A 16,722-nucleotide genomic window follows, 5' to 3' on the forward strand; every position below is an offset into this window, starting at 1 on the left:
TGATACATTTCGCTGGGCACTCTGCTGGTACATAGCTGGCCTTGGAGGTGTACAGACCATGGGCCATGACCTCCAGGCCTAGAACTCAAAGGGGATCAGTGTGGGCCGATCTGAGTCAGCAGAAAGAAAGTTTGGCAAATACTGTAATTTAGGCACTACTGTCAGGTACAGCTGGATCCAGGGCCCATGCAATGGTCTCAGGTGCTCCCTTTCATCTGCCCAGCTCAACAACCCTAGTGGGAAGATGGTACTTTTCCCACGCTTCCAGCAAAATTTCTTGGGGGAGACCTCTCATTGGGTCACATGCCCATCTCAAACGAATCAGTGACCTGGGAGATGGGGATCCCATGTCCATTCCTGGAGCCATACGGCCTGAGCCTGGGTGGGTATTTCTGCTTGAGGCAGAATGCAGGCCAGGCAGGTAGGTGCACAAATGTCCACCTCAGCCTGTAGAGGAGGTCCAGTCCAGCCTTTCTTGTCCAGATGGAGAGAGGACCACAGAGGGCCAGTTCCAGGCCCATTACACAGCAGGTCAGAGGCAGGGCTGGAACCAAACCAGGCAGGGGACCACCTCCTCTAGGTCTGTACTCTTGCACAAATCATGCCAAATCTTGGAGCCTCTCTTCTCCCATCTGTATTTTGGGGTTGACACCTGCCTCACAGGGCTTTCTCACGATGAAAGATGACCCTTGCAGAGCCCCCAGCACAGCACTGAGCACACGATGGGTAATCATTTGGGGTTAACATGGCAGCAGTTATTGGTCTGAGGGGCCATGGCTGATGTGGAGTAAGAGTCCAGGGATGGCGAAGCCTCATTTTGGGACACTCACAGCTGGCCTGGAGAGCCTCGGCAGGAGCGGGAGGACTGCACTGTCAATACTTGCTCCATCTTCAGTCCCTCCTAGGTCTCACAAGGTTGTGTCCAAGGGCCCAGCTCTGGTCAGACTAGGGGCGAGGGTCAGGGCGAGGAGGTGTGAGTCTCCCAGGGCTGCAGGGTCACCCAGATGAGGCAGCACCTGAGGCAGGAGCCTGACAGAGTTGGGGGAAGAGATGAAGCCCAGGGGGTTGGAGGGTCGGGTGTGACTCCACACTTGCAGTCAGGGGTGGTGACCCTGCCTCGCCTATCTGAGCCTCAGTTTCCTCTTCTGTAAAATGCGGCTGTATGTAGGACCCTGGGAGAGGCAGTGAGGACAAAGGTTAGTGGAGGCTGACAGTTGACCTCATCAGTTTAAAAAGACCCTGAGGGAGCAGCTTGGGGAAAAGTGGAAATGGAGGCTCTGAGAAGGGACGTGGGACCGCAATTCTGGGGACAAGCAGAGCGGGGTCTGCAGAGACAAAGGTGGGATCAGAAGAAGCACAGAGCATTTTGCTCAGAGGGGACACAGAGATGGAGGGACAGCAGATTACACAGGGCAGTGTCCTTAAGGTGGGAGGGTGGAAGGGACCAGGGCACAGGTGATGGGATAGGGAAATGGTAGGTTTTGGGCCCAGGGTTGGCAGGCAACACTGAGAAGGGCCCTGGGACACGTGACCTGCCCCAGGCCCTCCCAGATGTCCTCCAGGTGATCCCACAGCTTGTGGGATTGTTCACCACCCCCAGGCCTAGAGCTAAGCCTGGCACACAGCAGGTGCCCAGTAAGTGCTCTTTCACTGCACATGTGTGAACTCTGCTGCCTCTTGGAGGCGGATGCTCTAGGGACATGGGGTCCCCATTCATGCATCCCCAACCCTCAGAGAGGGCCCTCATGGTACAGAGCACCATCACGGAAAATGGGCAGGGGCTCTGAGAGCTACATAAGTCAGGGGCTCAGTAAGTCCCTCAGGTACCTCGGATCGGCCAGGGTCTTTCCTGCATGGGCACAAAATAACAATACACCAGGCTTTTCTTGGTGCCACATTCTCCTCACACAGTCAATCACACCTCCCAGTATTGACGCCTTTCTGAAATTCTCTCCTATCCAGTTCTGGGCTTGGCCATAAACATGAAGCAAGCAGAAGCTGAATGAGCCTCTGTGCACTGGGGCTGCCCACTTGGTGCCCAGCCACCATAAGCCAAGGCTGACCTGCTTGAGAGGCTACATGGAGGTTGAGAACTAGACCCCCCACAGCCAATAGCATCAATCAAGGGTCACATGTGTGAGGCCACCCCTATCAGCCCCCATGAAGCATCAACAAGTGCCATACAAGTGGCCCTTCAGTAGAGCCCAGCATAACAGCCCAGCTGAGTCCAGCCCAAATCACAGAATCGTGAGTAATCAGATTGGTATTATAAGCCACTAAATTTTGAACTAATTTATCACAGCAGTAACTGACTGCTACACCACACACCACCACATACAGCAGCACCCTTTTTGCTACCTGATGAGCCACTTTGACAGAAGGAAAAAACAGAGATCAGAGAGGAGGAAGAACTTGCTCAGGATCACACAGCAGGTCAGTGGTGGAACGAGGACTCCAGAGCTGGGAGGTAACTGCATGTGGCAGGGTAGGAAAATGTGAGCTTCCCTCTCTGTCTTAGAGCAGTCCTTGGGATCAGGACAGGGCCTGTGGCCTGGAGAAGGAGCATGGAAGATGGCCGAGAGAGCATGAGGGAGATGGGCTGACAACAGCCCTTAGCAGCAGAGGGTACAAGGTCTCCCCCACCCTGTACCTCCCACCAAGTGTCCTACAGACCCAGAAGAGAGCCCAAGTGGTTAGACAGTAGGTCCCTTCTTGGACAACAAAAGTGTTAGTTCAGAGCACAGAGTACAGGGAGGTTTCTGGCCCTGCTCAGCACTGACCTGGTTGGAGGGGCCAAAGCACCTCCAAGTCTCTGCCGGGATCAGACTGAGGAGGGTGCGGGTGGTTCCTTGGGGCTGGAATAAAACATGTGCAGTGTCCGTGAGGCCAAGGTCAGAGGCCATGAGGCCAATGTCAAAGGCCATGAGGCCTACTCAGCTAAGCAGATGTGTGCTTTAAGGTCACCTTCCCAAGACCCCTGGCCTGAGTCTTCAGGACATCCTCTATAAAAATGGGACTAGCCACCCACTTCAGAGGTCATGGCTGGGACCCGCACAGGACTGGGTGCTTCAAACCCACATGGCTTCCAAAGAGAAGTGTTAGCAGCACCTCAAGCTGCTACTAGTGTTTCCGAAGCATGTTGCATTTTGCAACATTAAGCACAAGCAGGGCATTTGAAAGCACTTGGGAAACCATGAGTTCAAAGTAAAAGCTATAGCTTTTTGAGGCCCTTCTGTGTGCAGGGCACTGTTCCATGCACTTTACAGTCAACTCTAGTCCTCATGGTTGTTACTAACCAGCAGCAGAGCAGCCCAAACCAGATGGTAATTTAATGCAAACGAACCCAGAGAACCCTTGCCATGCTACCCTCAAAGAGAAAACTGCTGCACATCCATTTTTACACATCCACAGGCTTTTCTGATTTTGACAATTCTCATGTCTCAGTTCTCAGGAACAGCAACATGGAGGTTTTCTTTCTAAATACAGGCAGGTCAGAACCCCAAACTACAGAAGCCAGACACATCTCAAGGTAGAGTTATGGTTTACAGTTATGGTTTACAGGTGAGTGTATGTGTGTGTGTTTAAGTTATAATGAAAACAAAAACAAAGAGAGCGCTTTCCCCTATAAACTCTCTCTCCATTGTGCAAGGACTGTAAGTGCTTTTCATTTTTAGTCCATCTGCCCCTCTGCTCAAAGCCTCCTCCAGCTCTGGGTGCCCTACCTGCTGCTCACCTCCCTGACTCCATCCACCCCTCACTCACCCACTCCAGCCACATCCACCTCCTAGATGTTCTTTCAACACACCCAGCTCCCCAGCCCCAGGGCCTTTGCCCTCGCCACTGTCCCACTTGGAACACTGTCCTGGGTTGTCACCCTTTGCAAGTCTTTCAGGCCTTTGCTTGCACTTCTGCTGCCTCCATTTTTTTTTTTCCTTTGCACATGTCTGAAATGCTCTGGTGTGTTCCAAGTTTATCTGGTTCCTGTGTGTCTCCCCAAGAGATCTCAAGCACACCTGTCCCAGTCACCTTTGTGTCCCCAGCACCCAGCCCAAGGCTGGGCACACAGCAGAGCTCAGGATCTGAATGCTGAGTGACTGAACTCTCCCACCACAGATGCCAAAGGACGAGAGAAAGCCACCAGACACCATGAGATGAGGAAAGGGAGCTGTCTAAGGAGCAAGAAGTGGCAGTTCCTGTGGCTGAGCAGCGAAGGTCCTTACAGCGAGGAGGCTGAGAGCAGCAGAAGTGGGTAGTCCCAGGAGCTACCTGTGGCCCTGAGTGGCAGCATTCATGTGGTCCCGGATGTTGATGGCCTGTTTGAGGAGGCCCTCCACACTGCGGAAGTAGATGCTGCTGTCGACAAGGTTCTTCACGGCACTGGAATGGGAGGATGAACCCAGTCAGTGCCACCATGCCTCACCCCTCAACCAGAGCTTAGAAGGTACCTGAGGGGATTCTGTGGGCCTCCCCGAGGGCTCATTGTGAGTTTAAAGTTTAGATTTCCGTGCTAAGCTTAGAGGACATTATGCAATGAGCACTTGATGGCAATCCCCACCGCTAGACCAACTAATATTCTGTAGGAGCTATAAGCATGTAAAGAGGGCCTTAAAAAGATCTTGCTTTCCTCTTAGATAACCTATTCCTGTCTCAGAAGCAAGCTTATGAACTCAACTGAACAGCTATGGAGGCGAGTTTAGATGGAACCAGGATAACTAATCACCAGTTAGGGGGGACTGCTGCAAAGCTGTGCAGCTCTGGTTTTGGCGCCACACTGATGAATGTCTACTGAAAATGTCCCTTCCAATGGCGCTACAAGAAAATATTTACCAAGCCACACGGGGACTTGCTAATCTCAGAAAGTCACCTATGCAACATTTGCAGTAAAAATAAAAATGTTCTTTTAAAGTCTTTCTCTTAAAGACAAAAAAATCACTATCATTTATTAACAGCCAGGGACCTGCTTGAAAATACCCATGAGATCGAGGGGAGGAGCATTCACTGTCACCCACTCTGTTAACTTGCTCATCTTCTGCTGCCAGGTGGAATCAGCTTTTCTAGTGTTTGATCACCCACCTTGATTAAAAAAAAAAAACTCGCTAATATAAGCTCACTATTGAATAGTTTACTCCAATTTATTTAATATCTTTCAATTTTACACCAACTGTTAACACTGCATAAAGCATTTCAAACAGATAAAAGCTAAGGGCTCTTTCGTGTCCATAAAGGGAACGTGGCCTTTTAGCATTATAGAAATTCACATCTCACTAAAGTAAAGCATTCAGAAGTCAGCACACTGGCCTCCTACCTAGCCCAGCATGGTCCAGTGGAACTTTCTGGAACATGACAGACAACTTCGTTATCCACTGAGATGACTGCTTAGCACGTGAAATATGGCTAGAGAGACTGAAAAGCTGAATCTCTCATTTTATTTCATTTTAATGCACTAAAATTTAAGTGTGCAGGCCTGGTGGCCTGGGCTACTGCACTGAACAGTGCAGTTAGAGGAACCAGGAGAAAGTAGAGACTTTGAAACATTCTTCCTTTAGCTTGGGCCTTGCTGACAAGCTCATGGCTGTCCCAGATCTGTTCAGAAGTTGTGAGAGAAACTCTAATTTCTTTTCTACTCTTCCTTGGACTAAGGAGGGTGTTTGTGACTGCCATCCTCAGGAAGATACCATTTGTCCAAGTCACTCCCATCTCAGTAGAGGGGCCAGGACTGCTGATGGCAGAACATTCAGCTCACTGCCCCCGGCAGGAGGGCTTCCTGTCAAGGAATCTTCGCCCAGACTACAGAAACAGGCAAACAAACCCCATGGTGCCACAGATAAGAACTGCTAGGAGTGTCCAGCCTCCACCTAATGACCCAGAGCTTGTGCCAGGGGAAAACAGCACCTCTAAATAAAGTTGCCAAACTCCCAAGGCAAATGAAAACAAGCCAAGGCATTAAATACAGTCAGAGGAACCAACAGAAACACAGAAGGCAAGGCCAGCAAAGCTGCTATAATGGAAAGAAACACCGATTACTGTTTTTGAGCATAGTGGGGTGACCCTGGCAGCGGGGGGCCTACAGTGCTCACCTGCAGGCATATTCCACTGTGTAGATGGCTCCCTGACTCTGCTCCTCCCACCGCTGCATGTCGGCCTGTGGGGAATGGGGGGCTGTTAGCAGTGGGGGCTGCCACCTCTATCCTCCCAGCTCTCTGGGATGAAGCAACCGATCACCATGGCTACAGAGACTGACCCCTCCAGACCACGACCTGCAACTCCCCTCCCCCACCAGTCTAAGCTTTCTGTGAACACCTGGCTATAATGCCTTCGGGACTTTGCTCTGACTGACTGTTCCCTCTGCCTGGAGTGCCCTTCCCTCTAGTCTTCACACAGCTCCCTCCTTCTCACCATACAGGTCCTAATGTAAGCCTGTTGTCCCCTTCCTCCAAATCTGCCCCACATCTGTCCACCTATGGCCTCAACCTGGCTCAGTGACCATATACCTTCTTGCTGGTGTCTCAACCTTGACTCTTATCCCAACAGCTCCTGTTCCACCAGATGGCCCCAGCTCATGATGTCTGAACCCTGGGGGCGTCAGTGGCAGGGGTGCAGGGGCTTACCTTATGCTGGGCCAGCTCTGGCAGAGAGCGGCGCACATGTTCCTGCAGCCGGTACAGGGCCACAGATGGCTCGTTGGCCAGGACGTAGACACTCTCAGTGAACTTGTCTGTGACTGGGTCCAAGATCAGCCATCGGAGTGGAGGGCAGCAGAACAAAAAGGGGAGACAGGAGCAGGGAACAGACACAAAGAGACAAAGCATTAAACTCCTGATTGCTCAACCTGTGAGTCCAGCCAGAGCGGTGAGGAGTGTCTGGTCCACCACAGCAACTGGGTCACCTGTGGCCCAGACTACAGTTTGAAGGAAATGGTCACAGAAGGCCTCACTCATATTATTAATGCATCCAGTGAACTCATGACCTTTCCCCTCCCAAGCCCACTTGTAGTGGACACTGCTGCTGCCCACTCAGATCCTTATGCATCCCTTTTACCATAAATGAATAAATGAATCTGAGATTCTTCCTGGAGGATGAACTGGATCAGAAAGTGCCTGGAAGGTTATATCCCTGGGTGGCCCTCAGTCATGACTAAACATCGAGAGATATGAAAACCTGTGTCCCCTGCTGTGCGCTGGGACAATTGGAAGGCGTATCTTATCCCCTTGAGCCCCCTGCAGAATCCAACTGAGGCCTCCCTCTGTGAGATTTTATCTTTGCTCAGCCTACTCCCCAGACCTGTCCTATTTCCCCCTCTCCCCTGTGGGGCTAAGTCAGCCGGTCATCCACACTGTCCATGAGCAGATACTTCTGGTTCTGCCACAAAGAAAGGCCAAACCTCACACATTATTACCACCTATTGCCCCCACTGGTCCAAGCATGGCCACCTCCCCTGGATGACAGATTCAGCTCCTCCTTGGTCTCCCTGCTTCCCCTCCTGCCAACAGTCCCATTTCCACAAAACAGATAGAGTGAGTTCCTAACAATAAACATATCAGATATGTCCCTCCCGTGCTTGAAATCTTCCCTGGCTCCTATCAGCCAAAGAATAAAATCCACCTTCCTCACTATGGCCCCTAAGGCCCTAAGTGTTCTGTATGCTGTTGACCTCCCTGCTCCCTTCACCCTCTGCCCAGGCACAATGGCCTCCTAACTTCTTTGGACACTCCCAACACAGTCCAAAAAACCTTGCTGAGATGACTGAAAGGTTCTATAATCTATACTGTCCAGTATGGTAGCCACGAGCCATGTGTAGCTACTGGGCACTTGAAATGTGACTAATGTGACTCAGAAACTGAATTTTTAATTTATCTTAATTTTAATTAAACACTCACAAATACTGTGACCAGTTGCTACTGTATTGCAGTGCAGCTCTGAACACTTTGCCACCTCAGGGCCTTTGCATCTGTTGTTCCTGCCACTGATACGCCCTTCCCCTAGGCTTTTCTTCATGCCTCATATCTCGGCTGAAATATCACCTCCTGGGCAAAGCCTTCCCTGATTACCAAACTTAATCAGATGTCCCTTCCACCTCACTCTCAACCTCAGCACATTGTTTCATTTCTCTTATAAATTCTCATTCTTTATTAGGCTACATGTTTAAAGGAAAAAAAAAATTAAAGCTTAGATTATTGAGGGTAGGGGCTTCTCTGAGACTCAGTTTCCTCCTCTACAAAAATGCAATGATAACAGTACCCACCACAAGGTTAGCTACAGAGACGGACCCCTTGCCACTGTCCAGGGCAGTGTGGTTGGCAAGAGAGCCAGCCCTGGTGTGTCTGGGAGTCAAGAGAAGTTGCAAATGACTCTGTCCAGTGTGAACAGGTCGGGCTCACGGGCCTAACCTTCCACTTTCAAACCGTGTGTCCTTTTACTGTGTTAGGTCTCCTCGTTTTGAAAATGAGCATAGCAAAGCTTACACCTCAGTGTTGTTACAAAGGAGGTGGAATTAAATGTACTTGTGCCTTTTAATTAACTAGAAACGTGTGTAACGAAGTAACGAAAAAACTTTGATTTAAAGTTTGTGGCGTTCTGTAACTTGTAACTATGTGATTTACGAACATTTGATAAGCCAATGTAAACAAACACAAATGCGTTAATATAAAAGGCAACAATTCGCACACGATTGCCACTCCCTAAGTGTTCTTCCAATGCATTACAAACATCAGGTCACTGAATTCTCACAACAACCCTACGTGTGGAGGGAAGGAGATTATTATATCCCCCATTTTGAAGATGACAAAACCGAGGTACGGGGACTTTCTAAAGGTTTCAAAACTTGTAAGCAGCCGAACCAGGATTCGACGGTAATTCAGTGTCTGCCCCTCACTCTCCCTCCCCGCCTCTGCCCGCTCCTGCCACCTGTCAGTTGGCTCCTCCGCGAGTTCCTGACCCCTCTGTTCAGGCCTGGGCCGCGCTTTACCTTTCTTCCCCTTTAGCTGCATCTCGGGTTCCTCCATAGCGATCGCGGCCCGCAGAACCTGAGAACCGGAACCGGAAGTCTGGAGGTGGGGACAGATGCCTAAACTTTCCTTGAGAAGCCGGACACGGCCCTACCCCAGTTCTGGTACCAATTGGCCTGGCCTCCCCACTCCTCCGGCTACCCAGACAGGAGAGGAGCCGTGAGTGAGAGATTGAGGAAGGAGGCACACCGGGAGGTGGGTGAGGAGGGGGCGGGGACCCCCTGAAACTCCAGAAGGGTCACGGAGGCGGGAGGGACAAGGGCGCCCTTCCTTCCCGAACTCCTTTTCCGGGGGTGGAGGAAATGGAGAAAACACTCCACACACCGTCCACTTCGGGGCGTGTAAACGGCCTTTTTGTCTCCCATGCTACCATCAAATCCCTGCACATGTTCATGTGACCCCTGGACAGCAGAGCGGACGTTGTTATGGACGGGGTAGGTTATAGTGTCGCCCCTTTAAATTCCGGACGCCCCGCCTGCTTCCTCTCCCCTCCCTCTGACTGGAGAAAGCCACGCCTACCCGCCCGATACTGGAACCCATTGGCTCCCTCTGGAAAAAACCTGTGGGCGGAGCTGGGGGAAGACCCGAGCAGGGTTCTCAGAGCCCTCTGAGGCTCCGCCCATCCTCGCTACCCTGAGGGTCCCTCCCGCGCTCCTGGGACGAGAACGCGCAGGCGCAACTGCATTGCTGGGCCCCCCCACCGAGGTAACCACGCCCCTTCCCCAAGCCTTAAAGGACCAGGGGCAGCTACTAGGGCTACGGCCCTTCCGCACTTTTGTGGGGCGGGGGTGCGCAGGCGCAGTAGAGGAGCGCTGGGTTGGGGGTAGCGGTCGCGTATTAAGTTGCTCTCTGTCCCGGCAGAAACAGCCAGGTTGCTGAGGGTCCACGCTCCAGCTTGCCCCCGCTACATCAATTGGAGGAGAAAAGTTTGTGAATTGGGCCCCCAACTTTTGGGGGACCCAGGCTTTCTGCGTAGGGTGACAGAGGAGGCTCGTTGGAGGTGAGTGAACCTCTTGGATCGGTTTGGAGGAGCTGGTGGGATGGAACCAATTATATCTTTGTCGAGTCCACAGTCATTCCAGGGCCACCTTCCAAAAAAATAACTACAGCGAATGTTTATTAAGCTCTGTCAGTATATCAGGCCCTCTGCTCAGCTGTTTACAGACATGACTTCTTTCAGACTTCATTTCCCTATTTTATTAATGAAGGGACTTAGGTTCAGAAAAATTAAGTCATGTGCCCAAGTTCACACAGTCTAAGTGGAAGGATTAGAACCCAGAAAGAGTTGACCCCAGAGCCAGCGCTTTTAAGCATTGCCTGTTGTGTGTCCTGGTGGTGGGGAGGAGTGGGCCTGAAAAGCAGATGGACTCTGGTTTAATTTCTTGGCTGAGCCAGAGTTTACCTACCTTTACTGTGCACAGCCAGGTATGCAGTTGGTGCCTATGTAATCAGAGATGTTGACAATTGTCATCACTCTCCTTTTGGCACCTCCACCAGCTTCCCCCATGGAACCTATCCAGCCTGCAGAGGACCTCAGCCTGACCCAGCAGTCCCCCTCCCCAGAATTTGGGGACCCTGACGATCCCGGGGATGAGGTCCCCGATGGCTCAGACACAGTGGTGCTCAGTCTCTTCCCCTGCACTCCGGAACCTGAGAATCCTGAACTGGATGCTGGTGCCTCCTCACCTCAGGGTAGGTACTTCTCCTGGGTTCTAGCCTCTGGGATTCAAAGACAGTGGAATGTCAGGCCCAAGATGGGGTCCCTGTCTTATGTCCCACCACCTAAGGTGTGTCTTCCTGCTCCACCCAGCGAGAGATTCCTTATTTGTTGTAAGTGGTAAAATCCCCATAACATAAAAGTTACCATTTTAACCAGAATTGGGTACAGTTCAGAGTACAAAGTGGTGTGTAACCCCAATTTCTATCTATACTTCTAGAACATTTGCCTCACCCCAAAAGGAAACCCTGCCCAGGCCACTCCTTGGAGACCTGGGGCATGATGTCCACACAAGCAGCAGGACCCCTGAAACCTCCAGCCTCTCAAGAGACCTGAGGGCCTCACTCTGTACCTTATTTAATGTCTCTAGTGATAGGCAGGGCCCAGGACTCTGCTCCGAGTAATCCAAGGGTTGCCTTTTCTGAGGAGCAACAGGGTTCCCAGATTCTTCAGGTTTCAGTTGACCTCTTAGTGCCTATGGGGATGTCCCCAGACCACTGGCCAGTGGGTCCTGCAATTTCAAGCTTCTTGGGGAGCTCAGCCCCAAGAGCATCAGTGGAGAGTGGATGGAGGAGTCATACAGTGTCTGTGGTAGCTTCAAGTCCCCAGGGTCTGGCTCGAAGCCTCAGAAACATACTGTAGGGAAGTTGAGGCCCTTCCTTTCTCTCTGAGCAGGCAACTCCCTGAAGCACTCCACAACCCTCACCAACCGGCAGCGGGGGAACGAAGTCTCGGCCCTGCCAGCCACTCTGGACTGTGAGTGGCCCCCATCCCCAAGGTGGGGGAGGGGTAGCAGGGTGGCAGAGCTGAGAGCAACTTGGGACGGGGTAAACTGAGGTACAGAGCAGGGATGGGACAGGTGAAGACTCTGCCTCTCTCTGGCCCCAGCCCTGTCCATCCACCAGCTTGCAGCCCAGGGAGAGCTGAGCCAGCTGAAGGAGCATCTGAGGAAAGGTGTGTGTCCATACCAGTGTGCTGACGTATCTGTGCTTGTCTGACCTTGTGTATTGATACGTGTTGACATGACCTGTGAGTGTCCACATGTGTGCCTGTGTCTATAAGCATGGCCATGTGTGTGCATCCATACATGTGTTCTCCCCTAGTCTGACCCCAGATGACCACCCCATCCCCGCTCCCCCAGTGCTGGGGAGCATGGGCAGGGGTGCAGTCCAGTGGTACCACCCCCTCCTGCCAGGTGACAACCTCATCAACAAGCCGGACGAGCGTGGCTTTACCCCACTCATCTGGGCTTCGGCCTTTGGAGAGATCGAGACCGTCCGCTTCTTGCTTGAGTGGGTGCGTTCCTCCCCAGCTAGGGGCTACTGGGGACTTGAGGGTTATATGGAGTCTTAGCTGAATCTGCTGGTGCTGTGTCTGTAAGATGCGGCTGCCATGGGGACCCCGTAATTCCAGGGGATGCTCCCACCACTCCCTCTGCTTTCCCCAGGGTGCCGACCCCCACATCCTGGCCAAGGAGCGGGAGAGTGCCCTGTCACTGGCCAGCACAGGCGGCTACACAGACATCGTGGGGCTGCTGCTCGAGCGTGATGTGGACATCAACATCTATGACTGGGTGAGGTACAACTCGCCAGCCTTGGGCACCTTGCAGGGTACCAGGCCTGCTTTGGGTGCTGAGAACACAAGACAGACTCATCCTGAGTCTCACAGAACTTCCAGGTTCTTTTTGTGCTGGGGGTGAGGAGCCGACACATAAAAAGCTGAGATGTAGTGAATAGCACTGTGATGGCAGGTACACAAGCAGCTGCAAGAGCCAAGGTGGCCTGTACGGCCAAGGGAGGTCAGGAAGGGCTTCCTGGAAGAAGGGGCATCTAATTTGATACCCAAAGGAGGAGCTAGATGGGCCAGGTGACAAGCAGGAGTAGGAACCACATTAAATTGGAGGGTGCCAGATGGCATGAGAATCCAGAAAAGAGTGCTGGTTGTCCCTGCCCCTGACAGAATGGAGGGACGCCACTGCTGTACGCTGTGCGTGGGAACCATGTGAAGTGCGTGGAGGCCTTGCTAGGTGAGTGGGAGTAGAGGCCAGCCCTGGGGATTCCAGAGCCCCAGCTGGTACAGCAAGAATCCTCAGGGCTAGGGAGGGATCAGAGCTCTGCTTGAACACATCTTGGGAAAGGTGGTCACTGCCTGCTTTTTCCAGAGGTTTGATCAGGGGGCAGGAGGTAGTGGGGTAGCACAGGGGTCTGGCCTAGGGGCTCTGGAGGTGAGGGTTCTGTTGGCCACATTCTTGGGAGAGCGCAGGCTCTCATCCAAGGCTACATTGGCAACTGGAAGACTTGGGGCTGCATCACTGGGGGTCACTGGACCTCTGGTCCTGCACCCCATTCTGGGCTCCCAACCCCCAGGCCCAGCACCCCCTGTAGCACCTGCTGTGCTTCGCAGCCCGAGGAGCCGATCTCACCACTGAGGCTGACTCTGGCTACACCCCAATGGACCTTGCTGTGGCTCTGGGATACCGGAAAGGTCAGCCTGAGATACATGGGGCAGACAGGGTACGGTAGGTGGGATGACCACAGAGGGAACATGGACCATTTCTCTAGTATGTCAGATGCTAGCAGCAAGAGTATTCACATTAGCAAACGTTGAGTGCTACTGTGTACCTGGCCCAGGCACATGCTAGGCCTGGTTCTCAGGGGGCTTCCAGTGTACTGGGGGTGACTGTGTCAGTGACTGAGACCATGATGGGGGACACTCAGGCACTGAGAGGCCCAAAAGAGGCCCTGGCCCCATATCAGGATGGATGGGGGTTAGGGAGGGCTTCCTGGGACCTAAGTGGGGGAAGGATGGTCTAGGTTAGAGGAGCAGCACATGCAGAGGCCTGGCAGGGTGGGTTGCCCAGAGGGAGGGGGCCAGGCCACAGTGCACAGGGCTGTGAAGGCGGGATGTGGGTGTGAGCAGAGCCCTTAGGGAGACCCCAGTTTGACTTCTCCCTATACTTCCCCACCCATAAATCAGGGTGATCCTAACAGAACCAACCCCCGGGGTCATGGGGGGAATGAGGGCTTGGGAAATATCCTTTCCTTGCTTCAAGGAGTCTTACACCATTTGGGACGGAAATCAATTCTCACAGCTCCTCTCATCCTTTCCTAAATGTCATGATTTGCCAATTTTGTTTGGTAAGGAATATTTTCGTGACTCCGAAAAGCTCAAAAAATGCATTTTTACAAACTTATGCTCCTGGGATGGGGGCCTCAGTCTCCCCTACTGTGTCCTGGGAAGAGTATGGATTTTCCTGTGTATGAACTGGGTCCTCCATCCAGGTGCAGGATGGGGAGGTCCATGTTCATCACCCAAGGGAAGGATGCAGTTCTCAGGTCAGGTTCCTCACCCCGGTTCAACCCCCAAGGGGAAGGTGCAGATAGGCATATGCCTCTGCAGCCCACATTCCATTAGTACCCACCTTTCCCTTGTCCTGCTTCCAGTGCAACAGGTGATTGAGAACCACATCCTCAAACTCTTCCAGAGCAACTTGGTTCCTGCCGATCCTGAGTGAAGGCCACCTGCCCCCCAGGGACTCATACACTCAGGGAACAAAACAGTTGACCCAGAGCTGGGAGAACCCAGAACGGGCTTTAAAGGCAGCTCCTAGACAGACAGTGGGAGGGGGCCCTTCCCGAGAGAAACCAATAAACCTGTGCAGAACTTGAAAGACTTCATTGTGCTTCTTTGAGGGCTTCCTGGAGGAAGCAGCTACACAGTGACCTCACACCTTCTCCCCCAGCACCCGCAGGTGGTAGATGACCACACGGCCAAAAAAGTCAGTGGTGTCCTCAAACATCACCTTCAGCCGGTCCACCTCGGCAGCTGGCACGGGAAAGGTGTGAGCATAGCAGTCAAGGGAAACAAGTGGCTTGTCGTTTCCGACCCACCAGCCCCTACCCAGTCGAGTCAGACACCACCCTGCACACTGTGGACCCCTCTGAGACTCTCATGCAAAATAGGTTATCATCAGCCCATTTCACAGATGAAGCAATGCAGACCTACAGGCCATTTTCTCAAGATCACATACAGGGCCCACAGCTTTCAGAGGCACAGATCATCCCACCCCAGAGGCCAGGGCAGGATATCTGAAGCGAGTTGTTATCCTCAGGGTAGAAATCCACAATCTTGTTGAGAGCCTCACACCCTTGGGAACCTGCAGCAGGAAAAGGGGCCAACTGTGAGGCTGGGGTGCCCCTACAAACCCCCCTTCCATGGCCTACCAGTACCTTCTAGGCGACCGCAGCGACTGGAGAAGCCCCCCTGGAACTGGATCTGCAGCTGGGAGACACGGATGCGCTGGGGAAACTCTAGTATCACCCACTGGGAGGGGCCCTGGAAGCAGACAAGGAAACAGGCCCACAGTCACTCCAGGCTCAAAGCCATGCTATGCCCTTCTCTCACAGTCAATTGATGGGGTAGGATTCAGCACATGATCTTTCTGGCCAACCACACTGCTCAGCAGAGGTGCCCCGAAGTTCTCCAGGTACCCTTGACCCCTGAATCTGATTCACATGAGGGATGAAGGGTCCAGGGAGGTGCCTCACCTGATCTGAGTTCCAGCATGTCTCCTCATCCTGGTCGAACAAGTGCTTCTTTCCAAATTGCCGGGTGTTGCGATTCAGCACAGAACTCACCCTAGAGACACCAGAATCGGAAAGGAGAGCGGCTGGTCGCACCACTAGTCGGCCCCCTCCTCACCATCTTGCTCCACAAACCCCCAGCTCTAGCCACCGAGGGCTCAACCCCTGGGCCGAGGGTCCCGAACACTGCCCGCCCCTGCGCTGGGCTCTCACCTGCTGACTGTCTCTGCGCAAACCAGAGAGTGGGTCATCTCAGTTCCACAAGGCCTCGCAGGAGTCAGAGTTGGGCTCAGCCCGGGATTGAATCCCGGCGCCAATGCAGCCACAGCAGCGTGACCCTGTCCACGACTGAGTCTGCACGTCCTCACCTGCAGCACAGGACAAGCACCATCACTGCCCTGTCCACTGCTGTCCTAAATGTCGCCTCGATCACCCCCTTGCTAAAAAAAAAAATGGGAGTTTCAGGGAAACTGCCAATGGCGTGAGGCCAGGCTTTCACAGCGAGTCCAAGGAAGAGAAACAGGTTTCCTGTGGGTTTCAGCGTAGGTCGCCCCGGTTCCGAGCCTCAGTTTTTCTACGAACAGAAAACCAAAAGCTGGACCCGGAACCGCAGGGACACTGCACAGGCGCAATGTGACTCAGGCCGCGCCGCTAGCGCTCCCGGGGCGGGGTTTGACTCGAGTCCCCTCCCCTCCGCGCCCGCCTCTAAAAGGGCCCGTGTCCGGTGATTGAACTGCCCATGATGCTGGAGGAAGAAGGCTGGCAGGTAAAAGCAACCGTATGCCGACTGTGTGCGCGGCGCTGTTCTTTGGTGCCCGCAGGTATAGAGAACTGATTATGGAGACTGAGCGGCTTCTTATAAAGATGTCTTCTTACCTGAGAAGTCTGCCGAATTTATCTCCTAACTGCTAATGCAACCTGTGAACCCCTGCACCTTACTGCCTCCCAGAGGCCAAAGGAAGAGGTCACGATATTGAAAGTACAGGGAGTCTTCATCAGCCTTGTGGGTCTTGTCTGGAACACAGGAGGCCCAGCCTCCAAATCTGTCTTCCCAGTAAATCCTGCCTGGGACAGGCTTTCCGAAGGAGGGGGTTTTGAAGGATGAACAGGAGTCTGCCAAACAAGATTACACAAAGCCTCTGATACCAGGCTAAAGATTTGGTTCATCGATTGACTAAACAACTCCTGCCACTCCCTACTGTCCAGCCTGGTGCTGGATGATGCTGGAGACTGAAAGGCTTTAGTTCCAGCCCCATACCTGAGGAGTCCCCAATCTGGGTAACACAGAGCTAAACACACACACTCCCAGCCCCATGAGGCCAGGGCTGAGCCAGGGGGAGAGATGGCGCTGGGGAAGCAGGTGCTCTACCTAGAGGGAGGGCTTCCTGGAAGAGGGGATATTGTGCCTGCACTTTAA

At 52.9% G+C, this 16,722-nt stretch overlaps 3 protein-coding genes across 16 annotated transcripts; 1 reads left to right on the forward strand and 2 right to left on the reverse strand.

Moving 5' to 3' along the window:
- Positions 1 to 130: 130 nt before the first annotated feature.
- Positions 131 to 9,251, reverse strand: BORCS8 (BLOC-1 related complex subunit 8). Of its 4 annotated transcripts, none has more exons than XM_039867968.1 (6): positions 8,966 to 9,251; positions 6,609 to 6,721; positions 6,078 to 6,142; positions 4,267 to 4,377; positions 2,781 to 2,855; positions 612 to 1,172 (listed from the first exon to the last, which is right to left on the reverse strand). In XM_039867968.1, exons 1-5 carry the CDS (start codon positions 9,000 to 9,002, stop codon positions 2,822 to 2,824), a joined length of 360 nt encoding a protein of 119 aa, XP_039723902.1. In that variant the 5' UTR covers positions 9,003 to 9,251; the 3' UTR covers positions 612 to 1,172; positions 2,781 to 2,821. The 4 variants fall into 4 exon arrangements, with proteins under 4 accessions (XP_039723901.1, XP_039723902.1, XP_039723903.1 ...); XM_039867969.1 differs by lacking the exon at positions 612 to 1,172 and adding an exon at positions 2,261 to 2,551 and having other exon boundaries at positions 8,966 to 9,178; XM_039867967.1 differs by lacking the exon at positions 2,781 to 2,855 and having other exon boundaries at positions 131 to 1,172; positions 8,966 to 9,178.
- RFXANK (regulatory factor X associated ankyrin containing protein) lies at positions 9,054 to 14,392 on the forward strand. 11 transcript variants are annotated; one of them, XM_039867959.1, is made up of 12 exons: positions 9,060 to 9,164; positions 9,418 to 9,439; positions 9,867 to 10,005; positions 10,503 to 10,697; positions 11,398 to 11,478; positions 11,611 to 11,676; positions 11,918 to 12,018; positions 12,170 to 12,295; positions 12,682 to 12,748; positions 13,126 to 13,206; positions 14,004 to 14,057; positions 14,166 to 14,392. In XM_039867959.1, the coding sequence occupies exons 4-12, from the start codon at positions 10,511 to 10,513 to the stop codon at positions 14,234 to 14,236; spliced, it is 834 nt and encodes a 277-aa protein (XP_039723893.1). In that variant the 5' UTR covers positions 9,060 to 9,164; positions 9,418 to 9,439; positions 9,867 to 10,005; positions 10,503 to 10,510; the 3' UTR covers positions 14,237 to 14,392. The 11 variants fall into 11 exon arrangements, 8 of the variants coding, with proteins under 8 accessions (XP_039723895.1, XP_039723893.1, XP_039723891.1 ...); XM_039867961.1 differs by lacking the exon at positions 9,418 to 9,439 and having other exon boundaries at positions 9,054 to 9,164; XM_039867957.1 differs by lacking the exon at positions 9,418 to 9,439 and having other exon boundaries at positions 9,063 to 9,200.
- Positions 14,379 to 15,954, reverse strand: NR2C2AP (nuclear receptor 2C2 associated protein). The gene is made up of 5 exons (XM_039867966.1): positions 15,519 to 15,954; positions 15,270 to 15,360; positions 14,952 to 15,057; positions 14,811 to 14,878; positions 14,379 to 14,563 (listed from the first exon to the last, which is right to left on the reverse strand). The coding sequence occupies exons 1-5, from the start codon at positions 15,554 to 15,556 to the stop codon at positions 14,447 to 14,449; spliced, it is 420 nt and encodes a 139-aa protein (XP_039723900.1). The 5' UTR covers positions 15,557 to 15,954; the 3' UTR covers positions 14,379 to 14,446.
- Positions 15,955 to 16,722: the final 768 nt, after the last annotated feature.

This window comes from Pteropus medius, unplaced genomic scaffold, assembly GCF_902729225.1.
Source record: "Pteropus medius unplaced genomic scaffold, Ma_sr-lr_union100, whole genome shotgun sequence".
Lineage (NCBI taxonomy): Eukaryota > Metazoa > Chordata > Mammalia > Chiroptera > Pteropodidae > Pteropus > Pteropus medius.

Bases quoted from the DNA above. Each gene is read 5' to 3' on its own strand.
- BORCS8 (XM_039867967.1), bottom strand. From the start codon at position 9,002: ATGGAGGAACCCGAGATGCAGCTAAAGGGGAAGAAAG. The intron at 6,722-8,965 runs GTAAAGCGCGGC...TCTTGGACCCAG, and splicing joins GCAGCTAAAGGGGAAGAAAG to TCACAGACAAGTTCACTGAG. The intron at 4,378-6,077 runs GTGAGCACTGTA...CTCCCATTCCAG, and splicing joins ACAGTGGAATATGCCTGCAG to TGCCGTGAAGAACCTTGTCG.
- RFXANK (XM_039867961.1), top strand. From the start codon at position 10,511: ATGGAACCTATCCAGCCTGCAGAGGACCTCAGCCTGACCCAGCAGTCC. The intron at 10,698-11,397 runs GTAGGTACTTCT...CTCTCTGAGCAG, and splicing joins TGGTGCCTCCTCACCTCAGG to GCAACTCCCTGAAGCACTCC. The intron at 11,479-11,610 runs GTGAGTGGCCCC...CTCTGGCCCCAG, and splicing joins CCTGCCAGCCACTCTGGACT to CCCTGTCCATCCACCAGCTT.
- NR2C2AP (XM_039867966.1), bottom strand. From the start codon at position 15,556: ATGACCCACTCTCTGGTTTGCGCAGAGACAGTCAGCAG. The intron at 15,361-15,518 runs GTGAGAGCCCAG...TGGTGTCTCTAG, and splicing joins TGCGCAGAGACAGTCAGCAG to GGTGAGTTCTGTGCTGAATC. The intron at 14,879-14,951 runs GTACTGGTAGGC...TTCCTGCTGCAG, and splicing joins TCGCTGCGGTCGCCTAGAAG to GTTCCCAAGGGTGTGAGGCT.